This window comes from Carcharodon carcharias, assembly GCF_017639515.1.
Source record: "Carcharodon carcharias isolate sCarCar2 chromosome 29 unlocalized genomic scaffold, sCarCar2.pri SUPER_29_unloc_2, whole genome shotgun sequence".
Classification (NCBI taxonomy): domain Eukaryota; kingdom Metazoa; phylum Chordata; class Chondrichthyes; order Lamniformes; family Lamnidae; genus Carcharodon; species Carcharodon carcharias.
In genome coordinates this window covers 1842946-1854975 of record NW_024470665.1, presented here as the reverse complement: position 1 = coordinate 1854975, position 12030 = coordinate 1842946, and the positions used below count along the sequence as shown (strand labels likewise).

The following is a 12030-nucleotide window of genomic DNA, read 5'->3' as shown; positions in this document are numbered from 1 at the left end:
TTTCTAACACGCAGGAAATCGACGTTTGATATGTTCAATTTCCTTGCCTCTCGGCACCGGAAGCTTCCAGAATACGGATTTGTCGATGAGGAGGAAGATGAGGTGCATCTAAAATCAGCCAGGTACTTAAGGTCACAGTAATTAGGAATGGGAGGAGGGCATTCTGCCCATCGAGCCTGTTCCTCCAACCAATGACATCATGGCTGATCTGATTATGGTCTGAACCCCACTTCACTGTCTGCTCCCCCCCCCGCTGTAACCGTTGACCCCCTTGTTGATTAATGTTCTCTCTAACTCAGCCTCGAATATATTCGGTGACCCAACTCCACTGCTCTCTGGGGAAGAGAGTTCCACAGACTCTCGACCCTCTGAGGGAAGAGATTCCTCCTCACCTCCACTTTCAGCGGGAGACCCCTTATTTTTAAAATGTGCCCCATGTTCTAGATTCACCCACCCCCCAGCCCGCGCACCCCTGCAGTGTCCACCCTGTCAACGGCCCCTCAGGATCTTGTGTGTTTCAATAAGGTCGCCTCTCTTCCTTCTAAACTCCAATGGATACAGGGCCCAACCTGCTCAACCTCTTCCTCGTCAGACAAAAACCCCTACGTCCCAGGGAAGGGTCGAGTGGAAATTCTCTGAACCGCTTCTGATGCAATTAAATCTGTCCTTAAATGGGAGACCGAAACTCTCCAGGGTTCTCTCTGTCCGGCCTCACTGCTGCTCCCAGGGTTCTCTCGGTCCTGCCTCACTGCTGCTGCTGCTGCCTGGGTTCTCTCGGTCCTGCCTCACTGCTGCTCCCTGGGTTCTCTTGGTCCTGGCTCACTGCTGCTCCCTGGGTTCTCTTGGTCCTGCCTCACTGCTGCTCCCTGGGTTCTCTTGGTCCTGCCTCACTGCTGCTCCCTGGGTTCTCTAGGTCCTGCCTCGCTGCTGCTCCCTGGGTTCTCTTGGTCCTGCCTCACTGCTGCTCCCTGGGTTCTCTAGGTCCTGCCTCGCTACTGCTGCTGCTCCCTGGGTTCTCTAGGTCCTGCCTCACAGCTGCTGCTGCTCCTTGGGTTCTCAGTCCTGCCTCACTGCTGCTGCTGCTCCCTGGGTTCTCTAGGTCCTGCCTCACTGCTGCTCCCTGGGTTCTTTCGGTCCTGCCTCACTGCTGCTCCCTGGGTTCTTTCGGTCCTGCCTCACTGCTGCTCCCTGGGTTCTTTCGGTCCTGCCTCACTGCTGCTCCCTGGGTTCTTTCGGTCCTGCCTCACTGCTGCTCCCTGGGTTCTCCAGGTCCTGCCTCACTGCTGCTCCCTGGGTTCTCCAGGTCCTGCCTCACTGCTGCTCCCTGGGTTCTTTCGGTCCTGCCTCACTGCTGCTCCCTGGGTTCTTTCGGTCCTGCCTCACTGCTGCTCCCTGGGTTCTCCAGGTCCTGCCTCACTGCTGCTCCCTGGGTTCTCTAGGTCCTGCCTCACTGCTGCTCCCTGGGTTCTTTCGGTCCTGCCTCACTGCTACTCCCTGGGTTCTCCAGGTCCTGCCTCACTGCTGCTCCCTGGGTTCTCTAGGTCCTGCCTCACTGCTGCTCCCTGGGTTCTCCAGGTCCTGCCTCACTGCTGCTCCCTGGGTTCTCTAAGTCCTGCCTCACTGCTGCTCCCTGGGTTCTTTCGGTCCTGCCTCACTGCTGCTCCCTGGGTTCTTTCGGTCCTGCCTCACTGCTGCTCCCTGGGTTCTCCAGGTCCTGCCTCACTGCTGCTCCCTGGGTTCTTTCGGTCCTGCCTCACTGCTGCTCCCTGGGTTCTTTCGGTCCTGCCTCACTGCTGCTCCCTGGGTTCTCTCGGTCCTGCCTCACTGCTGCTCCCTGGGTTCTCCAGGTCCTGCCTCACTGCTGCTCCCTGGGTTCTCTAGGTCCTGCCTCACTGCTGCTCCCTGGGTTCTCCAGGTCCTGCCTCATTGCTGCTCCCTGGGTTCTCCAGGTCCTGCCTCACTGCTGCTGCTGCTCCCTGGGTTCTTTCGGTCCTGCCTCACTGCTGCTCCCTGGGTTCTCTAGGTCCTGCCTCACTGCTGCTCCCTGGGTTCTCTAGGTCCTGCCTCACTGCTGCTCCCTGGGTTCTTTCGGTCCTGCCTCACTGCTGCTCTCTGGGTTCTTTCGGTCCTGCCTCACTGCTGCTCCCTGGGTTCTCTCGGTCCTGCCTCACTGCTGCTCCCTGGGTTCTCTAGGTCCTGCCTCACTGCTGCTCCCTGGGTTCTCTAGGTCCTGCCTCACTGCTGCTCCCTGGGTTCTCTAGGTCCTGCCTCACTGCTGCTCCCTGGGTTCTCTAGGTCCTGCCTCACTGCTGCTCCCTGGGTTCTCTAGGTCCTGCCTCACTGCTGCTCCCTGGGTTCTCTAGGTCCTGCCTCACTGCTGCTCCCTGGGTTCTCTAGGTCCTGCCTCACTGCTGCTCCCTGGGTTCTCTAGGTCCTGCCTCACTGCTGCTCCCTGGGTTCTCTAGGTCCTGCCTCACTGCTGCTCTCTGGGTTCTCTAGGTCCTGCCTCACTGCTGCTCCCTGGGTTCTCTAGGTCCTGCCTCACTGCTGCTCCCTGGGTTCTTTCGGTCCTGCCTCACTGCTGCTCCCTGGGTTCTCTAGGTCCTGCCTCACTGCTGCTCCCTGGGTTCTCTAGGTCCTGCCTCACTGCTGCTCCCTGGGTTCTCTAGGTCCTGCCTCACTGCTGCTCCCTGGGTTCTCTAGGTCCTGCCTCACTGCTGCTCCCTGGGTTCTCTAGGTCCTGCCTCACTGCTGCTCCCTGGGTTCTCTAGGTCCTGCCTCACTGCTGCTCCCTGGGTTCTCTAGGTCCTGCCTCGCTGCTGCTCCCTGGGTTCTCTCAGTCCTGCCTCGCTGCTGCTCCCTGGGTTCTCTGTCCTGCCTCGCTGCTGCTCCCTGGGTTCTCCAGGTCCTGCCTCACTGCTCCTCCCTGGGTTCTTTCGGTCCTGCCTCACTGCTGCTCCCTGGGTTCTTTCGGTCCTGCCTCACTGCTGCTCCCTGGGTTCTTTCGGTCCTGCCTCACTGCTGCTCCCTGGGTTCTCTAGGTCCTGCCTCACTGCTGCTCCCTGGGTTCTTTCGGTCCTGCCTCACTGCTGCTCCCTGGGTTCTTTCGGTCCTGCCTCACTGCTGCTCCCTGGGTTCTTTCGGTCCTGCCTCGCTGCTGCTCCCTGGGTTCTCTGTCCTGCCTCGCTGCTGCTCCCTGGGTTCTCCAGGTCCTGCCTCACTGCTGCTCCCTGGGTTCTTTCGGTCCTGCCTCACTGCTGCTCCCTGGGTTCTTTCGGTCCTGCCTCACTGCTGCTCCCTGGGTTCTTTCGGTCCTGCCTCACTGCTGCTCCCTGGGTTCTTTCGGTCCTGCCTCACTGCTGCTCCCTGGGTTCTCTAGGTCCTGCCTCACTGCTGCTCCCTGGGTTCTCCAGGTCCTGCCTCACTGCTGCTCCCTGGGTTCTCCAGGTCCTGCCTCACTGCTGCTCCCTGGGTTCTCCAGGTCCTGCCTCACTGCTGCTCCCTGGGTTCTCCAGGTCCTGCCTCACTGCTGCTCCCTGGGTTCTCTAAGTCCTGCCTCACTGCTGCTCCCTGGGTTCTCCAGGTCCTGCCTCACTGCTGCTGCTGCTCCCTGGGTTCTTTTGGTCCTGCCTCACTGCTGCTCCCTGGGTTCTCTACGTCCTGCCTCACTGCTGCTCCCTGGGTTCTCTAGGTCCTGCCTCACTGCTGCTCCCTGGGTTCTCTCAGTCCTGCCTCACTGCTGCTCCCTGGGTTCTCCACCCAAAGGCGGGTCAGACGCTCAGTGCCGACTCCTCTCCACCACAGATCAGGGCAAGGAACCTGGTCCCGCACCCCAGCTCGAGTGTGGGGATTGGGTAGAGGCTGCAATGTCCTTTCCACAGCTGAGCAGGAATCTCTCCCGCTCTTCCCGCACGCCAACGAGGGTCAGTACTGAGGGAGTGCTGCACTGTCGGAGGGTCAGTACTGAGGGAGTGCTGCACTGTCGGAGGGTCAGTACTGAGGGAGTGCTGCACTGTCGGAGGGCAGTACTGAGGGTGTGCTGCACTGTTGGAGGGTCAGTACTGAGGGAGTGCTGCACTGTTGGAGGGTCAGTACTGAGGGAGTGCTGCGCTGTCGGGGGGTCAGTACTGAGGGAGTGCTGCGCTGTCGGAGGGTCAGTACTGAGGGAGTGCTGCGCTGTCGGAGGCTCAGTACTGAGGGAGTGCTGCGCTGTCGGAGGGTCAGTACTGAGGGAGTGCTGCGCTGTCGGAGGGTCAGTACTGAGGGAGTGCTGCGCTGTCGGAGGGTCAGTACTGCGGGAGTGCTGCGCTGTCGGAGGGTCAGTACTGAGGGGGTGCTGCACTGTCAGAGGGTCAGTACTGAGGGAGTGCTGCACTGTCGGAGGGTCAGTAATGAGAGAGTGCTGCACTGTCGGAGGGTCAGTACTAAGGGAGTGCTGCACTGTCAGAGGGTCAGTATTTGGAAGAAGAGGAGTTGGGGGGCAGGGGGGATTCCTTCCCCGTGTCCTGGGGCCAATTTTATCCCCCAATCAACATCACCGAATAAAAGATAGACGATCTGGGTCATTTTCACGTTGCTGTTGGTGGGGAGCTTGTGGTTAGAGATGAGGAGCCGCAGACCCCTGGCTGATGAGGATCTCTCTCTCTCCCTCCTTCCTCGGAGCAAGAGCATTGCTCACACAGCCAGAGCCGATGCTCGACGAGTACGTATTTAGCACAGTTAAGGGAGGAGAGAGAGAGAGAGAGAGAGAGAGGCGGAGAGGTTTAGGGAGAGAATGCCAGAGTTCAGGGCCCCCCCAGGCAGCTGTAGGCACAGCCGCTGGGAATCGAGGGGTGGCTGGGGGGGGGCGGTGGAGGTGGGGTGGGGGGAAGGTAGAGGCGAGATCGCCGGGGGTGAGATGAGATGAAGCGCGGACGGAGGGCTCGACAGAACCCTGACTTTGACCTGTTTTTAATTCCTGGCCACAGGCGGGCGACCAGCATGGACCTCCCGATGGCCATGAGGTTTCGGCATCTAAAGAAGACGTCGAAAGAGGCGGTGGGTGTTTACAGGTAGGTATCCGCTGCTCGCCTGACCACCCCCCCCCCCCCCCCCCACCCCCAACTGCTAGCTCTCCCAGCGCCCAGGGCCACCCAGTGACCACATCCGAGGGGTGGTGGTGGGTGACCTGATCGAGGTCTGCGAAACGATGGAAGGGTTTCGATGGGGTGGACGTAGAGAAGATGTTTCCACTCGTCGGGGGGAAGTGAGACCAGAACCAGGGGACCATCAATGTGAGACCGTCACTCATAAACCCAATTGGGGGAATTCAGGAGAAACCTCTTGACCCAGGGAGTGGGGGAGAGTGTGGGACTCGCTCCCGCGGGGAGCGGTCGAGGTGAATAGTGTTCGATGTGTTTAAGGGGGGAAGCTGGATAAACACGTGAGGGGGAGAGAGGAGTAGAAGGGTATGGGGATGGGGTGAGATGGAGACGGGGGGGTGGTGTGGTGGGAGGAGGCTGGTGTGGGGCAGGGACACCAGCACGGAGCAGATGGGCTGAATGGCCTGTTTCCGTGCTGGGGACACTAATAGCTCCTACTTTGCAGAGAGTTTTCTGGGTTAGACCCTACCAGAGAATCTGGCTGAGACAGAACTGTGTGTGTTTAGAATGTGTTCGTATTATGCTGATGGGATGTCTGACTTTCAATCCTTAACCCCATCTATGCTCTGCTCTCTCTCTCTCTCCCCCCGTCTCTCCCGTCTCTCCCCCTCCCTCCCTCTCCCCCTCCCTCCCTCTCCCTCCCTCACCCCCTCCCTCCCTCTCCCCCTCCCTCCCTCTCCCCCTCCCTCCCTCTCCCCCTCCCTCCCTCTCCCCCTCCCTCCCTCTCCCTCCCTCACCCCCTCCCTCCCTCTCCCCCTCCCTCCCTCTCCCCCTCCCTCCCTCTCCCCCTCCCTCCCTCTCCCCCTCCCTCCCTCTCCCCCTCCCTCCCTCTCCCCCTCCCTCCCTCTCCCCCTCCCTCCCCCTCCCCCTCCCTCCCCCTCCCTCCCTCTCCCCCTCCCTCCCTCTCCCCCTCCCTCCCTCTCCCCCTCCCCCTCCCTCCCTCACCCCCTCCCTCCCTCTCCCCCTCCCTCCCTCTCCCCCTCCCTCCCTCTCCCCCTCCCTCCCTCTCCCTCCCTCACCCCCTCCCTCCCTCTCCCCCTCCCTCCCTCTCCCCCTCCCTCCCTCTCCCCCTCCCTCCCTCTCCCCCTCCCTCCCTCTCCCCCTCCCTCCCTCTCCCCCTCCCTCCCTCTCCCCCTCCCTCCCTCACCCCCTCCCTCCCTCTCCCCCTCCCTCCCTCTCCCCCTCCCTCCCTCTCTCCCCCCTCCCTCCCTCTCCCCCTCCCTCCCTCTCTCCCCCTCCCTCCCTCTCCCCCTCCCTCCCTCTCCCCCTCCCTCCCTCTCCCCTCCCTCCCTCTCTCACCCCTCCCTCCCTCTCCCCCTCCCTCCCTCTCCCCCTCCCTCCCTCTCTCCCCCTCCCTCCCTCTCCCCCTCCCTCCCTCTCTCCCCCTCCCTCCCTCTCCCCCTCCCTCCCTCTCCCCCTCCCTCTCCCTCTCCCCCACCCCCTCCCTCCCTCTCTCTCCCTCGCTCCCTCTCTCCCTCCCTCTCCCTCTCCCCCTCCCCCTCTCTCCCTGCCTCCCTCCTCCCTCCCTCTCTCTCCCTCCCTCCCTCTCTCTCCCTCCCTCCCTCTCCCCCTCCCCCTCCCTCCCTCTCCCCCTCCCTCCCTCTCCCCCTCCCTCCCTCTCCCCCTCCCTCCCTCTCCCCCTCCCTCCCTCTCCCCCTCCCTCCCTCTCTCCCCCTCCCTCCCTCTCTCCCCCTCCCTCCCTCTCCCCCTCCCTCCCTCACCCCCTCCCTCCCTCTCCCCCTCCCTCCCTCACCCCCTCCCTCCCTCACCCCCTCACCCCCTCCCTCCCTCACCCCTCCCTCCCTCACCCCTCCCTCCCTCACCCCTCCCTCCCTCACCCCTCCCTCCCTCACCCCCTCCCTCCCTCACCCCCTCCCTCCCTCTCCCCCTCCCTCCCTCTCCCCCTCCCTCCCTCACCCCCTCCCTCCCTCTCCCCCTCCCTCCCTCTCCCCCTCCCTCCCTCTGCCCCTCCCTCCCTCCCTCTCTCCCTCCCTCCCTCTCCCCCTCCCTCCCTCACCCCCTCCCTCCCTCACCCCCTCACCCCCTCCCTCCCTCACCCCTCCCTCCCTCACCCCTCCCTCCCTCACCCCCTCCCTCCCTCACCCCCTCCCTCCCTCTCCCCCTCCCTCCCTCTCCCCCTCCCTCCCTCTCCCCCTCCCTCCCTCTCCCCCTCCCTCTCTCTCCCCCCTCCCTCCCTCTCCCCCTCCCTCCCTCTCCCCCCTCCCTCCCTCTCCCCCTCCCTCCCTCCCTCTCCCCCTCCCTCCCTCCCTCTCCCCCTCTGTCTCTATCCCATCTATCTCTCTCCCCACCCCACCTACCCCCACTCGGTCTCTGACTCTTCCCTCCACCCTCCCTTTGCACAGGTCTGCCATTCACGGCCGTGGTCTCTTTTGTAAAAGAAACATTGACGCCGGGGAGATGGTGATAGAATATTCCGGAATCGTTATTCGATCTGTGTTAACCGACAAGCGGGAAAAATATTACGACAGCAAGGTAATGGACACTGCGCTGGGAGGTTGTGTGTCTTTTTATACACTGACCAAAGCTCCTGTGCCACAGCCACCTTTGGTCTATTATATCGAAGCAGAGAGAAGTTCTGTTAAACTTTTACATGTTATTGGTTAGCCCACACTTGGAGCACTGTGCACTGGACCAGGAGGAGGCCCATTCAGCCCCCTCGAGCCTGTTACACAGGAACAGGAGGAGGCCCATTCAGCCCCCCCTCGAGCCTGTTACACAGGAACAGGAGGAGGTCCATTCAGCCCCCTCGAGCCTGTTACACAGGAACAGGAGGAGGCCCATTCAGACCCTTCTCGAGCTTGTTACACAGGAACAGGAGGAGGCCCATTCAGCCCCCCCTCGAGCCTGTTACACAGGAACAGGAGGAGGCCCATTCAGCCCCCCCTCGAGCCTGTTACACTGGACCAGGAGGAGGCCCATTCAGCCCCCTCGAGCCTGTTACACAGGAACAGGAGGAGGCCATTCAGCCCCTTCTCGAGCCTGTTACACAGGAACAGGAGGAGGCCCATTCAGCCCCCCCTCGAGCCTGTTACACAGGAACAGGAGGAGGCCCATTCAGCCCCCCCTCGAGCCTGTTACACAGGAACAGGAGGAGGCGCGTTCGCTGTCCTGGAGTGCTGGCCCTCATGCTGCCCCCCCCTCCCTTTTCCACCCTGCAGGGGATCGGCTGCTACATGTTCCGGATCGACGACTTCGAGGTGGTGGACGCCACCATGCATGGCAACGCGGCCCGCTTCATCAACCACTCCTGCGAGCCCAACTGCTACTCCCGGGTCATCAACGTGGAGGGGCAGAAGCACATCGTCATCTTCGCCATGCGCAAGATCTACCGGGGCGAGGAGCTGACCTACGACTACAAGTTCCCCATTGAGGACGCCAGCAACAAGCTTCCTTGCAACTGCGGCGCCAAGAAATGCCGGCGCTTTCTCAACTGACCGGCGGACCGGAGAGGGACTGAACTGTCGCGTGGCGCTGGACTTGCTCCTCCCCGGGGGAGGGGGTGCTGTGTGTGTGTGTGTGTGTGGGGCGGGAGGGGGAGGAAAGTGGGGGAGAGTGGGGGAGGAGAGTGGACTTTCAGAGCGGCGAACTCCGCGGAAGCGAACTCTCAGGTGACGGGGGGGGGTGGGGGTGGGGTGCGGTTTCTTGCTTTTTCTTTTGAAACCTTCGCGGAATCAGGAAATATTTCCCCCCCCACCAACCCTCGATTTCCCCCCCCCTCGCTGCCGACCCTGTTCCCACCCCCACCCCAGAACACACAACGCACCCCCACCCCCCACCCAACACCTCCCCGTGGGGGGAGTTTAAAGGACAACCAAGTAGGAATGATGGAACAACCTTGTCAGTTTTGCTTTTTTTTTTTTTTATTTCACTTCCTTTGTTGGGGGTGGGGGGGAGGGTGGGGGGCGCGGATAAAGGAGAAATGGATCTTCGGGTGGGGGGGTTTTTTCTTCCCCCTTTTGGGGGGGGGGTGGGGGGTGATATTCCAGTTGCTCTGGGGTTGGTGGTGGGTGGGGGGGGGTGGTTGCGGGATGGGTAAAACCGTCTGGTCCTCCTCCTCCTCCCTCCCAACAACAATAACGACCCCGTGGAGAGCCCCCTCCTCCCAGGGGCGCAGACACCCCCCCCCCGCCCAAACCCCTCTCTCTCTCTCCTCCCCCCCACCTTTACCTCCAAACCCAGAACCGGCCCGTCTCCCCACCCCCCCCCCCCCCCCCCTTCCCCTTGTCGGTGGGATCACAGGACCGCTTCAGGACGTGGGTGTTAGACCCTCCCCACCCCAACACCTCCCGTGTGAATGGGACAGACCCCCCCCACCCCCCCATCCCCGTTTCCCTCCCGTCTCCCATTCACCCCCCACCTCCCCAATCCCCCACAGAAGCTTCCAGCCAGATAGGAGGAGGAGGAGGAGGAGGAGGAGGAGGAGGAAGAGAGAGGCTCTTCACATCGCCCAGAGAGGAGGCTGGGTCACGCGAGTCGAGGGTTATGACAGCGGAGTCCTGCTGCGGCCAGTGACAGGGAGAGTTTGCCAGAGGGCTCGGGGGGTGTAGGGGGTGGGGGGGGGGTGCAGCCAGTCCTGGAGAGCTATGTTCTCCCCCCCCCCCCCCCCCCCCCCCCTTAGCGGAGGAGACGGAGACTTTCCTTAAACACACTCGTCTTCCCTTTGAACAGAGCAACAGGAACGAGGCCAACGCTTACTTTTTATGTTAAGGATCTTTATCTTGGAACCTTCTGCTCCTGGTGGGAGGAGCTGCGCGCTCTGTCTCTCTGCTCCTGTATCTGTTGCAGAGCAGGGATCGGCCCTGTTGAACTCCCAGCTCCCTCGCTCCCGGGAGTGTCCTTAAAGTTTCCGATCACAGCTCCTCCTGCAGCTCCCTCCCTCCTCTCTCTCTCTCTCTCTCTCTCTCTCTCTCTCTCTCTCTCTCTCTCTCTCTCTCTCTCTCTCTCTCTCTCTCTCTCTTCCTCCTCCTCCTCCTCCTCCCCCCCCAGGGGGGAGAGTTGAGTGTCTTTTTTTTTCAAACAGATGAGGTTAAATCGACCGATGACGTAGTCACCCGCAGCTGAGTGAGAGCGGGGATGTGAAGAGGAACAAGCAGCAGCTTTCTGTTTCGTTCCTGCTCACCCTGCTCTGTGCTCATCCCCAGCCCCACCACCATGTCCCTCACTTCCCCCCTCCGCTCCCTCCCACTGCCCTCACTCAACTTCACACTCACCTCTCCCCGTCTTCCTCCCTCCCTCTCCCTCCCCAGCCCCCCCCCCTCTCCCTCCCTCGCCTCCTCCTCCTCCACTCCACTGGAGCTGTCTCTCAGGTGAGCTGACAGTGCTTCTGTAAAACTCATACACTCGCCCCAGCTAATGGCCCCACCATCCCCACCCCGCCATCCTGCCTTACTGATCCCCTGTTCCGCCTCACAGACACCCCTAACCCCCCAGTCCCCCATCACTGATCCCCACCCTCCCCATTCCCCCTCTCACCAACCCACCCCCAATGCTCGTTCACCCCTCTCAGACACTCCCGACCCTTATTCACCCCTCACTGACCTACCCTCCTCCCCCCTAACATCCCATTCCTCCTCTCAGTTGCTTCCCTCTTGGACTCCATCTCACAGCAACCACCACCACCCCCTTCCCCCCCACCTGCCAACTCCCTCCTCATCCTGTGAGACCAGCAGGGCACCTAGGGGCCTCCCTCCAGGACCCAGGAGCCGAGTGAGATTCCCTCGGACCCCGAAGGGCTCGTGTAGGGACGCGGGGTGGTGGGGGTGGGGGTGGAGGATTTCGCCAGGTGACCTTGTTGCAGTGACCGGAGAAACGGGAATGCGGGGTGGACGTAGCAGGAGGGAACTGTGGTTGGGGGATGGGGTGGGGGGGAGCAGCGGGTGTTGGTGTGTGGCTGGTTAAGGGGCCCATGTGCGTCTGTGTGTGCGCGCGCCCTGGGTCAATCCCCTACGTCACTGCTCATCCAAGAACTCCGCTGTATAATTGTCCAAAAGGAGGGTGGAATTGTTTGTGGTTGGTGGAGGGGGATGGGGGGGTGATGCACGCGGTTCAAAATCTCTGCCGCCGCCTCTTTTTTAATTGGAGAAAGAAAACACTAAAAAGGTCGCGGACGATGGGGTAAATCCCCTGTTAACCTAAGGGTGGCCCCATCAACCCTGCAACCAGATCGTGGGGTGCGCGGGGTGGGATGTGTGTGTGTGTGTGTGTGCGCGTGTGCGTGTGTGCCGGGGAACAGGATCCAGGCGGTGGTGTGTCGGAGCGAGGGGGGCCTGTTTGCGTCGGCCTGGCAGCTGCCCCCCCCACATACCACCCCCCACCCCCACCGGCCGCACCCAACCCCCTCCCCACCGAAGGAATAAACCCCAGTCTATCACCTCCTCCCCCCCGCCAACCGCCTGCCTGACCAGAGACCACAGACCGATTGCGAATTATTATAATTTTTTTTCTTTTTCCCCCCTCGTTTTTATTTTATTTTTTTTTAAAATCGAGGGAGCGGTGAGTGGCGAGAACCTTGCTAGATAACTTCGTGTAAAAACAAAAAACAGAAAAAAAAAAGGTGTACATATCTGTATAGATATTTCTAAAAACCCATTATTTTCTATGCACTTTTTTAATTTAAGAAATGGTTTCCTTAATAAAGATGTTCAGTTGTTCAGAGGCGCACGCTGCGGCGCTGGTGTTCGATTCTTCCTGGTGTGGACGCGGAGAGAGAGAGAGAGGGAGAGAGAGAGAGAGAGACAGCAGACATCAGCCTGCGCGCCCAGACCATGCACCATTCCCAAATCGAGGAGCTGTGAGATACTCAACAACAACTTGAATTTGTATAACGCCTTCGGTGTTTTGTTCTCTCTCAAAAAACGGGTGGACCAGC

General features: G+C 61.3%; 1 protein-coding gene across 1 annotated transcript in view; it reads left to right on the top strand.

Annotated features, from left to right (window-relative positions):
- Positions 1-11814, top strand: part of kmt2bb (lysine (K)-specific methyltransferase 2Bb) — a 139335-nt gene extending 127521 nt beyond the window's left edge. Inside the window, exons 36-40 of the mRNA XM_041181157.1 lie at positions 15-122; positions 4968-5051; positions 7505-7634; positions 8321-8685; positions 11348-11814. Coding sequence (XP_041037091.1) covers positions 15-122; positions 4968-5051; positions 7505-7634; positions 8321-8596 — 598 coding nt within the window. The 3' untranslated portion in view covers positions 8597-8685; positions 11348-11814. The remainder of the gene's footprint in view (positions 1-14; positions 123-4967; positions 5052-7504; positions 7635-8320; positions 8686-11347) is intronic.
- Positions 11815-12030: the final 216 nt, after the last annotated feature.